The sequence below is a fragment of the Macrosteles quadrilineatus genome, unplaced genomic scaffold (genome assembly GCF_028750875.1).
Source record: "Macrosteles quadrilineatus isolate MER2022 unplaced genomic scaffold, UCM_ALF_1.0 Scaffold_8__2_contigs__length_117827958, whole genome shotgun sequence".
NCBI lineage: Eukaryota > Metazoa > Arthropoda > Insecta > Hemiptera > Cicadellidae > Macrosteles > Macrosteles quadrilineatus.
In genome coordinates this window covers 89,491,275-89,506,590 of record NW_026542601.1, presented here as the reverse complement: position 1 = coordinate 89,506,590, position 15,316 = coordinate 89,491,275, and the positions used below count along the sequence as shown (strand labels likewise).

The following is a 15,316-nucleotide window of genomic DNA, read 5'->3' as shown; positions in this document are numbered from 1 at the left end:
GAAGAAAAAAATTGTAATGATTCGAACTTCAACTAATCAGCTGTTCAAACCAATTTAATTGTTGAGTGTTGCAATTAGTGTTTGGTGCAATGTTTCGCATCACTGTCAGTGACAATGAGAGGTTATAAACAAAAACATACCGTAACCTCTCTTAGAAGTTATGATTAGTGATTTTTTGTAATTAAAACACTGTCGTAGGTAAAGTAGTGTACTCAACTCGCGTAAATAGTGTTAACGACACTCGTAGAAGTTTTTAAGGCACTCGCCAAGGCTCGTACCTTAAATATTCTACTCGTGGTTACCCTAGTAGCACAAATATACAGGGTGAGTTTTAATTGTCCCCCCCCCCCAACTTTTTTCTACATTTTTTCAAATATCAATCCCAGACCACTTCCAAACATTGTTGGGTAGTAAGTACTTCATTTTGACAAGGTGGTCATTTCCGGCCGCCATCTTGGATCCGCCATATTGGATGCAATTTTTTTTTTTCAAATGTAAAGGTGGGGTTGTGACCCATTATTTCGAACTACATTTTTACCCTGATTACAATGTCGCAAACCGTTTAAAAAAATCTTGATTAATTCTAAAGTTACGAGGGCTTTTTAAAACTTTATTTTTAGCCCATTTTAACATTGTGCATTTACAAACTAAGACCATAATCCCAAAATAGTGCTAGATAATGATAAGTATACACTACCAGTAATTGTCCACCTATTTTCACTTGGTTATGACTGATGTATTTTTTTCGGCCGCCATCTTGGATCCGCCATTTTGAAATGTGATAAATTATTTTAAATATGAAGGGGGTGTTGTGACCCATCATTTTGAACTACTTTTTTAAGCTGAACTTAATTCCATAATCCGTTTTTCATTTTCATTTTTTGATTTTGAAATATTGACATTTTTAACAAAAAAATTTCAATATTTCATAAATAAAACTTGATAACAAAAAATGGATTGCGGCATTGAGTTTAGCTTAAAAAAGTAGTTCAAAATGATGGGTCACAACACCCCCTTCATATTTAAAATAATTTATCACATTTCAAAATGGCGGATCCAAGAAGGCGGCCGAAAAAAAATACATCAGTCATAACCAAGTGAAAATAGGTGGACAATTACTGGTAGTGTATACTTATCATTATCTAGCACTATTTTGGGATTATGGTCTTAGTTTGTAAATGCACAACGTTAAAATGGGCTAAAAATAAAGTTTTAAAAAGCCCTCGTAACTTTAGAATGAATCAAGATTTATCTAAACGGTTTGCGGCATTATAATCAGGGTAAAAATGTAGTTCGAAATAATGGGTCACAACCCCACCTTTACATTTGAAAAAAAAATTTTGCATCCAATATGGCGGATCCAAGATGGCGGCCGGAAATGACCACCTTGTCAAAATGAAGTACTTACTACCCAACAATGTTTGGAAGTGGTCTGGGATTGATATTTGAAAAAATGTAGAAAAAAGTTGGGGGGGGGGACAATTAAAACTCACCCTGTATATTAAATACATATGAATAAATGTATTTAAAATCTATTTTATATATCTCAAGTGTGTATTAATGTCAATTTTATATAATATTTAAAATATATTAAATATATAAAAAATATGTTTTTGAATCTATTAAATATTAAAAAAAATATGTTCCAATAATATATTTTAGTGAATAATATTTAAATAAAAAATGTATTTAATATCTCTTCCAAACATCCCATGGGGCCTAAACATAAAAACACAAAATAATAAAGATTTAGTATGAAAAACACAATTAATTATCAGTTGAGTAAATTGATTAAATAGTTCATAAAAACATATTTTGAAAAAAATTACTGGATAAAATTTTTTCATCCCGGGTGGGTCTCGAACCTGGGTCCTCCGACTTATGAGCCTCCTACCTTACCTCTGAGCTACTTGTGACTGTTGATAGCCTTAGTTTTCAAATGGTGAAAGAGTGGCCCTCAGTTGCAATGGTTGCAATACTTGAAATATTTTTGATACTACAGTATAATATGATTCTGTTAATATGTTTTGGCATCAAGTAGTTGAGTTGAATAGTGCTGTAGTGAGTAGTCTCCACGAATACAAATACAGTAAACTACAAAAATTAATTTAAATACTATGACAAATATTATGTAATTTATGGCACATGTAAATCAAATAATTATTTTTAGAACGTCATCTACAACCGTAATTAGTTTCTTAAAAGGTCGCCAGTCACTAGCACCCTTTTCTAGCCAATCATTCGAGATTTCTATGATCACATTCATTGTCACATATTGCAATAAAAAAAAAACCCATCAACGCTTTTTTCGTTTGACCCGAATGTAGCTGTCAAACATGTATACTGCCTCTTAACTATATGCTATTTTTTTCTTTACGTGTATGATAGAGTGACACCATTCAGAGTACTTATTATTAACTTAATTTTAACGCTTTCACAATAGCAATTATCATACAAAAAATGCATGTATAAATTGATAGACACTATGAAAAACAAAAAGATGCAAATTATTTATTTGTTAATTATAAAAGATTATAGGATATATATTCTACAAATATAATATTATTTTAATATTAAAAAATATCTGACGTGTTTCAAAATATATTTAAAAATAATTTAAATATATAATATAGTTTCAAAAATATTTTATATATATATTTAAAATATTCTCAACACATAATTTTTTTAAATATTTAATAGGAAAAATATACATATAAAATATGTATATTATAGATTCTATACTTTTTTTATCAATATATATTATGAATATATTTTATATATTCAAAACTTATATTTAATTTATATTTTGCATTGCTTTTTGGTAATATTTTAAATATATATTTGAATATATCAAACTATTATTAAAGATATATTATATTTATATTTTATTCGAGGTTCTATCAAATACAACTTTAAATATATAAAATATTTATAAAATACATATTTGTGCTACTAGGGTAACACTATCTTTACGTTGCTTAAACTACTATAAAACAAAAACACTTTTTACCCTGCCTGTTGCAGCAAACCTAAGTACTCGTTAAACTAATTCTATTTAAATAGGGAATAAATGTGATATTTTTAAGGAGACAATTTTAGTGTAAATCTAATCAGGCAAAAGGAAATTCACTAAGTCTGCAGGTTTGCTGCAGCAGGGGGTATTTATAGGTTTATCCTGATTGATGTAGGTAAATTACTCTTTATTCAGTGGATCTAAAACCATAACAATTTTAATATACTGTAAATTAGTAGTTGTGACTGTCTTACAGTAAACCACATAAATTACATATTAAAACGTTCGCTACTGCAATAGTACCAAATTTTGCATTCACATGGACCAGCGACGCACATATGCGACGGCCGGTTTCCACCCATAGAATGCCGTCGCATATGCGACGGCTAGTCACATTAAAATAGACTGCAGTCGCATATTTGAGTCAGGGTTCTAGTGTTATTAAAATGCTTATATCTTTGTAACGGTCTATTTGAAGCCACTGAATTTCCTGCAGTGGTCTACAGAGATGTCTGACGCACAACTGCGTCGCTTGGTCTGTGGATATGATGATTGGTGACGTCATATGATAGTTGGAAAAACTTGCCTTTACTTTTCTGCATCACTGTATGTATGCAGTATGTATGCTGCATTATCCTATGTAACTTTTATATTTGTTCAGTTATAAACTGTTCTTGAATATTCTGTTTTATTTACTTACTTTCACCTCAAAACAAAAACAAAAATGAGCCGTCGCATATATGCGCATTTGGTCTATTTCAAGAAAACTATGATAGTTTTCACTATTGTCTTCGCTGTAGACCGGGCGTCGCAAATATGCGACATTACAAAAGGTTATAAAAAATACAAAAAAAATAAGAATAAATTATTTACAAACACGATTGTAACATATTAAGATGTAAATGATCACTGTTTTACAGGTTTTCGCCGGTGGTCTGTGTGTACTGTTATCCAAGTGACAGCCGGTCCATGTGTAAGATTCAAATGTATACCTTGGTCTGTGGCAATGACTGCGGCGTCGCATATGTGACGCTCAGTAGCGAACGTGTTAAAAGGGTATTGCAATATTGTTTGTTTTGCCTCGGAAACTAGTTTTGAACACAATTAAAATGTTCATTTTACGCATGGGTTTACGCACACAGGTAGCCAGCCTGTAGTGTGAGACTCCTAGGCTTGTCAGACTACTCACTAAAAAAACCCCCTCTACTCTGTTGGGTCCCTTTCGGCCATTCTTATAATGATAATAATAATAATAGTAATAATAGTAAACTTTACGCTCTTGCAAATGTATTGTGAATTTTAGCTCAGCCTATATCAGTGCAACGTTTCAGGTCCCACATTTTCATTAGACCGACCAACAGATGAAATAATGGATGAAATAAAAAGCAGTGAGCAGTGGAAATCTTTTATTAAGGAGTTTGATAACGCAAAAGAAAGAATGGAAAGAGGAGAGGGAGAAGTCGATTCTGGAGAAGAAGTGGAGAATGAGAATACAGGTAAAGTATAGATATGCAAATAGAAAGGAATATTTCTTTCATGTCAGAGAAGTGTTGTTGTCTAGCGGATTGATAACAAAATTGGATTTTCAAACTTATGAATACATGATCAAGGTAAAAAAGAATTCATTTCAATAAGTTGATTAAACTTAGGAACTGTTATGTACTGAGATTGGAACTATGTCAATATTCTCCACCTCTAAAATGAATCATTAAAAAATGACTTCTCGTCCTTTTATCTCAACTGTTTTTGAAGCAATTATTCAAAAATATTAATTATGCTCATCGTCTTCATTATTTATTTTAATCTTGTGTATGAATACCACATTTGTTTTGGTAGTATTGCACATTTTCATTCATCGTCTGTTACTAATAGTTTGATCATTGACTGACATACTATGAAAACAAAGTTTTAACCACCTATTATATGTCTTAAATTTTAGTCAGAGAATTCAGGCACTTACAACAGCCAAGTTAAGAAGTACCATGTATAAGTTATTTTAAAATCAATTCCTACTCTTATTTCAAAGGAGAAAAGAATTATTTAAGTTATTTTTCATAAAATGATAGCAATTTAACATAAAATGATATCTGTGACAGAATCATTTTATGAAGGTGATAGCTTAGAAAACCTTTTAGAACTTAAATGGATGAACAATACATACCTAATATTTAATTTATGATTATATTTTTTTTATGTCAATAATTAGGGTAGCTATGTACTTGTATGCAATTTTACTATAGGATATATGAAACAATGAAGCCCTATTTAAATACAAGTTTAAAGGAACTTTAAATACCAAAAATATAAAGCTGTACAAACATATATGTGTGTCATTGAATATTATCAACGTTTCATTTCATTATTAAGTTGTTTTTTTTATGAAAACTGTATACAACTGGATAGCTGAGTGGTTATAGTGCTCGCCCAGTAATCAAAAGGTCACTGGTTTCATCCTGATAACAGTTTAAAGTTTTTTGGTGGTTTTAAACTGGACCCAGCTGCTCCTGTTTTAAGTAAATCTAAATTAAAATTACCACCACTTTGAAACCAAAAAATGTGTTTCATTATTATTTTTCCTAAAATAGTTTTTTTACATTATGAAATGGTATGCCAAATTTCATAAAGATATCTAAAATAGTTTTTAAGATAAACTTTAAAAAAATTCAGACATCTCGCTTACAAGGCATTTTTGGAAATACATATTTTGAATTTTGTTTTATTTTGAACCATTAAACCTACTCCTAAATTTGTTGTACTTACTTACGGGACACCCTGTATAGAAGATCATGCTGGCTAATGAAACAGCTGATCTTAGTCAGTAACAAAGCTACACAGATCATTTCACTCTATTCTACATTCATAAATTTGGGTTTAAAACTAGCATTAGGTGGGGTCCCCAACTCAACTGATAATAAACCATAATAATTAATTAATTTTACTTATAGAACTTAACCAATCAAGTACCGGTACTAGAGAAGAATATGTAGCAGCTTAAGAAGATTCAGCTCATAATATTAATGGGAGATTTCTAATGAAAACTAGAGAACAACCAGTCAAAAATTGTCTTTCTTAAATAGGTTTTTTTTAAAACCATATTGTTTTTGTATTGCGATCTTTGATGTGAATTAATAAATTTGTGCTTCACCAATATTGTTTGCTTTTCTGAGTTTATCCTGAGAAATTGTTGGTAGCCAGCAAGATATTCAAGCCTAATTCAAAGTTTTTGAATCAGACACTGATAACGACAAATTTACAGTAAAACTGCTTCATGCCGAAAAATGTTTTGTCACAGTTTGAGTAAAATATAGATAATATGGCAGTTATAAAACTTAGATGGGAACTAACTTAGATGAGCGTACCATGAGAGCTAGAAAACCTCAATATTACACAGTTCATTTAAACCGATTCTTGTACAAGTTTTTGTTTGATTGATTTTAATTGATATATATATATATTTTTTTTTTTTGCCCTACAAGCTATAGGCACGAGACCAGAATTTTTTTTTACATTACTTCAGGCTAGACCTAGGGGTCACGGCATTATCACTTGGATAAAATCCATTGGTGATTTGGCAAGATTTGAACCCGGGACCCCAGGAATCGGAGTCCCGTGCTCTAACCACTAGACCAGCTCGCTCCCCCAATTTTAGTTGATAGCATTCCATTGTAATTAAACATAATTAAAAATGTGTATATCTTATATGCAATGCTGCAGTAGTATTTAAGGTATTATGGAAATACAGATCCTTTTTCATGAGCCATGGTTCAGTTGTCATTCCCGCCTTAAACTGGTTATTACTAAAATTTTGGCGATTGTTATATAAATTGATTTCAGTATTTAACAAGTTAAAATATGATTTTGAAAACCTTAAAAAACAAGTAAAATACTATGTTTTTAGAGAATTCTGCTGATGGGACAAGAAATGACAGGCCAGAAGATAAAGAAACATTGTAAGTACCTATCTAAATAATGTGTTGGTTTAGTTCTTGACTGAGATGAATATAGGTAATGTTTCACAACAATGAAGCTCTTCATATTCAATGTTTGTGATTAATTAAGGGTGATAAACACTTACTTGAATCATTTTATAATTTTTATTTATTCTTGTATTGAAAAGTTATTATTTTAAATCTTAATCAATGGTGATCGTATAGCAGTGTAAAATCAATGGTAGTTTTTATAAATTATAAACGCTAGAGGCCTAAGTGGTTAATCAGTTATCACGAGGAAGGGAGCAGCTCATTTTGAGGTTTTCTTAGGTTACGCACATTTGAAACAAAACACTCAACACACATAACTATAGTATCTGCAATGCTACCGACGGGAGTGTAAAATATTTATGATATTAGGGTACTGTAGAGACTGGTATGATTAATAGTAGTTTACACAACGATTGCGTTAAGTGAGTCTCTACGACACGAGTAGAAAATTTAAAACTTAAAAACTTCTACAAGTGTCGTAAAGACTATTAACACGAGTTGCGTACACTACTTTACCTACGACCGTTTTTTAATTACTATCAATCTGGATTTAATTACTAACAATCACTACTGATAACTTTTAAGAGAGGTTATGTTTTCGTGTATTGTCATTGCCACTGAGACTGAAAGTGATGCAACGACTTGTTGTTTAATCAGCTGATTTCCTGTAATTACGTGTTAACGTGTTTGTTAAACTTCGTTAAATATTACATTGCTAGCAGCATTCTTACCATAAATAATATTGTATCAGGTACAATTCGGCAAATATCGGGTAATCTACCTTGCTTTAACTTCCACCAACTTAATTAAGAATACGCGAGTATCAACATGAACAAGTCGGATCAACAATTAAATTGGTCAACTGATCAGCTGATTAGTTGACGTTCAAAGCATTACAATTTTAATTCTTTTCTCTCAATACTTGAACCTCATTGGTCCGTTACCTGTGTTGATATGAGAAAAACTATGCTGATATGAAATGAAACTACTGTATGTTGATATGAAAGTAAACAGCTGTTAAGTGAAACTTTTCAATTCTAAGAACTGAACTGAAATGGCTACTTTAAAAAACGGTCGTAGGTAAATTTTTTTTATTTGAATTGGCTGTATGGGCTATTAATTAACAGCTGTGCCTAAGGAGCATGTCGGCCTTAGTCACTAACAAGACTACAAGATCTTACACTCATCCTTTTCTCATATTTAGGTTAAAATATGCACATAGTGGCATCCCCAATTAATATTATTGATTCATATAATTGAATAACTTGAGAGATACATGAGTTGTGGAGGGATAGTTGATATCAAAACTTACTTGAGTTTAGGAATGGCTTGACTATACAATTTGGCTACAAAACATTATGTAATACCGTGTAATATATTTATACAGGGTGAGGCAATGAAAGCGCCCCAAAATTTATAAATAGTACTAACTCAATAATATTCACCCTATAGATATAAATAGCACATCAAAACACAGCTTAACTTTAGCCCCATTTTACCTTAACAAAGTCATTTTTTTTCATTTCTTGAAAACAAAATCCTGCAAGTGACGTCCTGGTCCTACTTGCCATTCCTTTTTAGTCACTTGAAAACTCCATCAAATACTCTTCCAGCATTTCTTCAGGAATTTTTTTATTTTTTGGACAATTCTTAGCTTTGGTTCAAGCAAATCTGTAAGGGCGACTTTGAAGAACCTCAAAATTTAAGTAGCTCATCAGAATAATAATGTACAAAGGGGCACCAGCTGATTATTTATAAGTTTTAAGCTGTTATCCTAAATAATTTTACCCAGCTCACCATTGTTTTCCGATATGGAACAGCGCCATGTTGACAAAGGTTGGAATGTGGTCCAAACAATCTCTGTGTTTTTGCACAAGAATCATTATTTTAAAAATAGATTTCCACATCAAAAGCTCAGTGTTAATAGCCTCAGGCATAATGTATACTAAAATGGCATAGTTAAATTGAGAAGTATGGTGGGAAAACGGCCCCATTGCACTGAGGTAGTTTTTCCGCAACACGCTTTATTTTGTTGCTTGTTTAGTTCTGAACACATGTGCATTGTGGGCCATCAGGGTGACATAGTGACATCAAAGATATTAGTGGTAAAGATATCACATACTGTGTATTGTGGGCCATCAGTATGACGTAGTGACATCAACGATATTAGTGGCATAGATATCATATACTGTGTATTGTGGGCCATCAGGGTGACGTAGTGACATCAACGATATTAGTGGCATAGATATCATATACTGTGTATTGTGGGCCATCAGTATGACGTAGTGACATCAACGATATTAGTGGCATAGATATCATATACTGTGTATTGTGGGCCATCAGTATGACGTAGTGACATCAACGATATTAGTGGCATAGATATCATATACTGTGTATTGTGGGCCATCAGTATGACGTAGTGACATCAACGATATTAGTGGCATAGATATCATATACTGTGTATTGTGGGCCATCAGTATGACGTAGTGACATCAACGATATTAGTGGCATAGATATCATATACTGTGTATTGTGGGCCATCAGTATGACGTAGTGACATCAACGATATTAGTGGCATAGATATCATATACTGTGCATTGTGGGCCATCAGGGTGACATAGTGACATCAACGATATCCAGTGGTAAACATACTGTACATTATGGGCCAATTGATCTTCACTACCTCACCAGGACACTGTGTGTTTGAATAACTGTGTTTGAACTTGATTAACTTTTTTTAGCAGTAAAAAGCTGTGGAAGGAGTGTCAAATGGACAGAATACACTATATAAAACATATGTTATAGTTCGGCCGCTTAGAAAGTGACCTCCTCTATCATTGGTTTAGCATTAGCGCGCAGGTCGTTTTCTAAGCGGCCGAACTATAATAATAACACTATGACATTGGTAACCACTAATCCATTGATCAAGATTGAGAAAACATGTTTTCCCATACGAGTAATCTATCCTTCATTGACAATATAGACTGTTTATATATGGTGAAACACTTTTTCCAGCTTATCTAATCTACATAAACTTAAAGAAAAGACTGGGTATCCTTACACTCACTGCAAGAAAGCATTGGAGAAAAACAATAATGATTTAGATCAGGTAAATAAAAAACTTATTTACTTTCCTTCAAAATGCAGAAAGCACAGCTTTAATTTCATACATACCGTAATCATCCTTATTGTTATCTGAAGAGTATGAAAAAAAAACAACACTTTTTCAAAATATCTATGAGTTCATTAGATCTCTTGACCAATCAATAGCCTACTAAAACCTTGTTGACCTTCTTACTTTAGTTATTTGTAGCAATATTTTTTTTTAATTTTCATACAATCTTGTTAAAATATATTTTATGAATATTAACATTTATTGTGTAAATAAATTGTTCTGTAAAAATAATAGCATTTACTGAGGCGCATGCTAATTTACAGTTAACTCTTCACCTATTGAACTATTCTGATCTATTGCACGCGCTCCACGTTTTTTCATTTTAAATCTTACAACAAGTATTTATTCTCTCAACATATTTATAAAGGATTTTTTACTTTTTAGTGTGTTTAAAAACATGGAATTGTTCAAAAGTATTTTTATTTATAAAATTTTTTTTTATTTTTAGTCTTTTATGTGTACATATGTTAAATATATTTTATATGGCCTGTTAATACATAACCTAAACCGTATTATCTGTAATCAGATGTTTTGTCTTTACTTTGAAATACTTGTGTTTAGAATATCTCGGTAGTAGAACCTGTACCTCTTAACCTAGGTGTATAAAAGTATATATCTTTAACACGCCTTGCCTCTTAACCTCTGCTCTTCTAAAGCTGGGTTTTCCTAGGCGCGGAAGCGGAGAGCGGAAAAGAGATAAGATAAACATGGTGTTCCGCTAAGCTTCTAGGAAAACAGTAACATTAAATTACCTAAGACAAGTGGAGTCCGCTCTAGCTCCGTGTTCCTCTCTCTCCACTTCTGCGCCTAGGAAAACCCGGCTTAACAGTCAAGTTTAAGTATTTACAGCTGGCTTAAATTAATTGATATATTTGCATTCTTTCAAAATGTACACATGGAAAATTTGGAAGCCCATAGGGCATAGCCCATGCAAAATATGAAAATTAAATTATATAATAATAATATTGCATTATCATCAATTTGTGAGCTATGCTTCAAGTTTCAAGTCTCTAGCTCATCGGGATCTTCGTTTAAAATTGATATCAAAACTTGTAAGAAAGCGAGCTAAAAAAAACAAGCCCATGGGGCGTAGACCAAGGGAAATATGAAAATTAAATGATACAATATTGCATTGTCATCCATTTGTGAGCTATTTTTCAAGTTTCAAGTCTCTAGCTTGGTTTTAGGGAAGTTATTATAAAATTGATTGCAAAATTTGTATTGGACAAGAAAGCGAGCTAATAAAAACGTTTTAAAAAGGATATTTTGATAATAAAAATCTGCTCTCAAGAAGTACTCACGATTCACGAACCACATTTTATTGAGATTCTGATTGTAGAATATTTTTTAAATTGTGGAGTGAGATGGATATTACCATTGACTATACATCCTTATATATAATACGTGAAGGCAATTTCTACGAAACACTACTCCTCCGTTAATAATGGACGGATTTTTACAAACGATGTGTCAAAATGAAGTATTGTTTGTGTAGATGCCCCCTTTCACCAATTCCTGTAATAAAAGTTTTTGGGCTTTGCCCCACAGGCCATCAAAATTCCAATGTATTTCTTATGGACAGAAGATTTTGTTTGCTTGAACGGACGAATAATTCGTATTAATTACAGCTGTTCATAGAAAACACATGAAATACACACAATATGGTTCGTTTTCAGTTTCGATAACTGGAGTGGAGTGATTGATTACATTATCTTTGAGTTGACTCTTTTAAGTCATTGGAAATTATGAGCCTGTATTACTTTGCAATTAATTGCTCGAATTCTAGCAACAGGTACACTAGTACACAAATATACTGTGTATAGTCAATATATTACTGAACAATTTGTTGAAAGTTTTGATACTTTTACAAAAGAATAGTATAGATTGAATAGTTTGTTGGTTTGATTCAGGCGGAAAAGTGGTTAGAAGAAGAAAGCAAATCATTCGGTCTGGATAAATTGAGCAAGATTGACAAAAGAAGGTCTGCAGAGGGTCTGGTCGCCATTGCTTGGGATAAACAACATGCTGCTATGGTGGAAGTGAATAGTGAGACAGACTTTGTTAGCAACAGTGATAAGTTCCGTGAATTGGTAAATCTGGTCACCTGCACTTGTCTGGAACATATAAAAACAATCAACCCATCACCTATGGCTCTGGGTGAGGTAAGTGACTACCTCCCATCTTTGTAATGTTTGTAAAGGATGAACGGTCTCATTATTAACAGAACCTAAATCTCCTATCAGCTATAATTTCAAAACATTGCTCTTAGGGGTTGATTCTAAGTAAGCCCTCTAAATTATATCTGGTGTGTGACTTTTTGTAAAACTGGCTTTGACGTTGTGTCCAATGTGGAGGAACCCACTTCTCACCTCACCTGTTATTATATAACCTATAATATTAAGTCATAAGTCGTTTATTGAGCAAAATTAGCATAAAATGCATTAGCTACGTCAAAAACATAATGAAATTATTATTTAGGTATTATAACTTACGTGCAAATAACCTTTGACTATTAATATAACAACTTCTGTATCCAATAGTCAATGGTATAACTTACATAATAATATGTTGACATAGAAAGAATAACTTCTTGATCAGCATTGTACGTGTTATTAAATTGACGGAAAGTAAATAAAAGAAATGTCTTATAACACTTAAAACATATATTTACGCTTACTCACAAGACCCCTATTGGGTCTGACGATGATTGGAGTGTTCAATCAAAATCGATCACCACTTACCATATTTTTTGTATATTTGCCGTCTTGTGAGTAACAGTATAAGCGTAAATATATGTTTTAAGTGTTATAAGACGTTTCTTTTATTTACTTTCCATATAGAAAGAATATAATTATGAACAGTATGAATTCAGTCAAACCTCTTTATGGTGTTGCTTGTAAACATTTATATTTTTAAAACCAAGACGAATTGTCGTTCAATTCATAGATTTATTTAATAAGAACTATATTTTATCAAATTAAACAAGATTTTAAACTTAGTTTAATGTTTTTTTTAGCTTTTGTTTACACCAAATATTTACTTCTGCGGTTGTTTTTCCCTTTAAAAAGCACAAATGCAGAAAAAGTGTGTATATCAACTGAGTCTATTTAGATTTGGTAAAGTGTTAGAAAATATAAATATGGCAATAGTGTTCTCACACTTGGATAGCAAGGAGACATATATATATATATATATATATAAGTTTTACATTGGGAAAGGAAAATTATATTTCTAAAAATAGTAGTTAGAACATTTCTCTTTTGTTTATGTACCACTTAATCATTGTAATTCAAACATATAACCGTGAGAAATTTCCTTTTATAGGTTTAACACATTTCCCCTAACTACACTAAGATGAAAATCCCTGACCTTTGTGGTGGTGATGCTAAAAGATAACACTACTTAAAAACTTTACTTTATATAGTTTTCAGTGTGATTTCCTCATAGCAATTTTCTAGGTCATGCTGAAGAAAGATGACTTGGAGAAACTAGTTGCTGAAGACAAGCAGAGTCTGTCCGACCATGTGACCAAAACTGTGGCCTTGCTGGGCGAGAGGCTCATGCTGAGGAGAGCAGCTCTGATCAGCACCGAAGAATCTTCGCAGTTTGCAGTGCTGACCCACGGATCAGAGAGTCCACAGTTCAAGCACCAAGGCAGGTTCGGAACTGTGCTTGTGTACAAAACAGAAAACAACTACAATGCTGATCTCCAGCTTCCCAAACATATCTGTCAGCAGATTATAGGTGAGGAAAGAAAGAAATCAAAGTCTCAGTACATTGTGCAGAACAGAGTCTAGATATGTATTTAGTACGATAACCTTTATAAAAATGTCAGTTCAGGTCTAATTAACACAAATGAATGGTATTCAGGGAACATCATTAGCCGTGGGATTGACTATGAAAAGGGATGATGAAATTAGATTTGTTTTTGTTAGCAATGTACTCTTTTTATCGAGGTTTATGCTCTTACAAAGCTTTAAAGCAAAGAGGACTAGATAGTTTTTCAGCTCTTCCTATGAGTGTCTAGGAACTAATATAAGGTCCTGTAGAGTTATTGTCTGGGTAGCCGACTAATCAAGTAATTTAGTGCTTTCCTTCAAATCCGAAGGTCGTTGGTTTGATCCATAGCGGGGTCCATTCTGGTGTCAGATGTCATTGTTATTGGGCTATCAATGAATGGTGCTATCCAAAAAAGATTGATTGTAGCTAACCTTTCTAACAAAACCCCCCCCCCCAAAAAATGCCTATATAAAAACACTTAATAACAGCTAAACCACAGTTAATCTAAGAAACAGTTAAACTTAACAGTTATAAGTGCCTAGCCTACCATGTCTGATACTTTTAGTTTACGGTGCTTTTTGCAAATTTCCCATGTAGGGAATTACTGTATACTCTCCAACATTGACTATTGGATACTGAAGTTGTATTAGTAGTCAAAGGTATTACTGAGTACTGTGGCTAATACAATGCAAATATAATTTTCAAGTTGTCACTCCCGGTACTTAAACACCCTTTTTATTGATTACTCGTCCTTTATTCAAATATTCAAAACATAATTAGTAATAACAAACAGTAATATCAACTTTATCATCAAACAAATTTTACTTTTCAGCAATGAACCCAAAGTTGGTGGATCCTCAAGAGAAATTTAATAAGGATGAAGCTTTGTTGGCACAAAAGTATATCCACGATAACAGTCAGACTGTGGGAGAGGTAGCCTTGAGGACGGGCCTCAAAATCCAACATTTCGTCAGATTTGAACGAGGAGAACCAGGCGAAAACCCAGACGAATTGGGATCTGAGCCCGCAAAACCTATGTGCTAAATACTTAGAATATCAGCACATTCTAGAATATTTAAATTTTAACTATAAATTAAATACCATATAAATAAGCATAACAATATTGTGAGAAGAAGATGCATTACTTTGTAGTAAAAATAAAAATAGGTCAATTTTTATGTTGTTTTATAGATAGGTTTGTACTTTTCTATCTTTGTATTATAGCCTTTCAAAATATCAACTAATGTAAAGTCAATGTTTGAACCAAGCAGCAACAAAAAGCTGTGGTACAAAATGAGAAATGTGAAAGTAGGATTTTTTACAGAGCTATGTTTGTTATTATTTTAATAAATATTGTTTTTATATTGT

The 15,316-nt window shown here is 32.4% G+C and overlaps 2 protein-coding genes across 2 annotated transcripts in view; one reads left to right on the top strand and one right to left on the bottom strand.

The window, feature by feature from the left end:
- The window catches only part of LOC128999604 (BTB/POZ domain-containing protein 2-like), a 24,008-nt gene extending 16,194 nt beyond the window's left edge, over positions 1 to 7,814 (bottom strand). Inside the window, exon 1 of the mRNA XM_054426187.1 lies at positions 7,725 to 7,814. The gene's annotated coding sequence lies outside the window, so the exon portion shown is untranslated. The remainder of the gene's footprint in view (positions 1 to 7,724) is intronic.
- The window catches only part of LOC128999605 (elongation factor Ts, mitochondrial-like), a 17,619-nt gene extending 2,303 nt beyond the window's left edge, over positions 1 to 15,316 (top strand). Inside the window, exons 3-8 of the mRNA XM_054426188.1 lie at positions 4,345 to 4,509; positions 6,912 to 6,963; positions 10,009 to 10,102; positions 12,079 to 12,330; positions 13,627 to 13,912; positions 14,781 to 15,316. Coding sequence (XP_054282163.1) covers positions 4,345 to 4,509; positions 6,912 to 6,963; positions 10,009 to 10,102; positions 12,079 to 12,330; positions 13,627 to 13,912; positions 14,781 to 14,992 — 1,061 coding nt within the window. The 3' untranslated portion in view covers positions 14,993 to 15,316. The remainder of the gene's footprint in view (positions 1 to 4,344; positions 4,510 to 6,911; positions 6,964 to 10,008; positions 10,103 to 12,078; positions 12,331 to 13,626; positions 13,913 to 14,780) is intronic.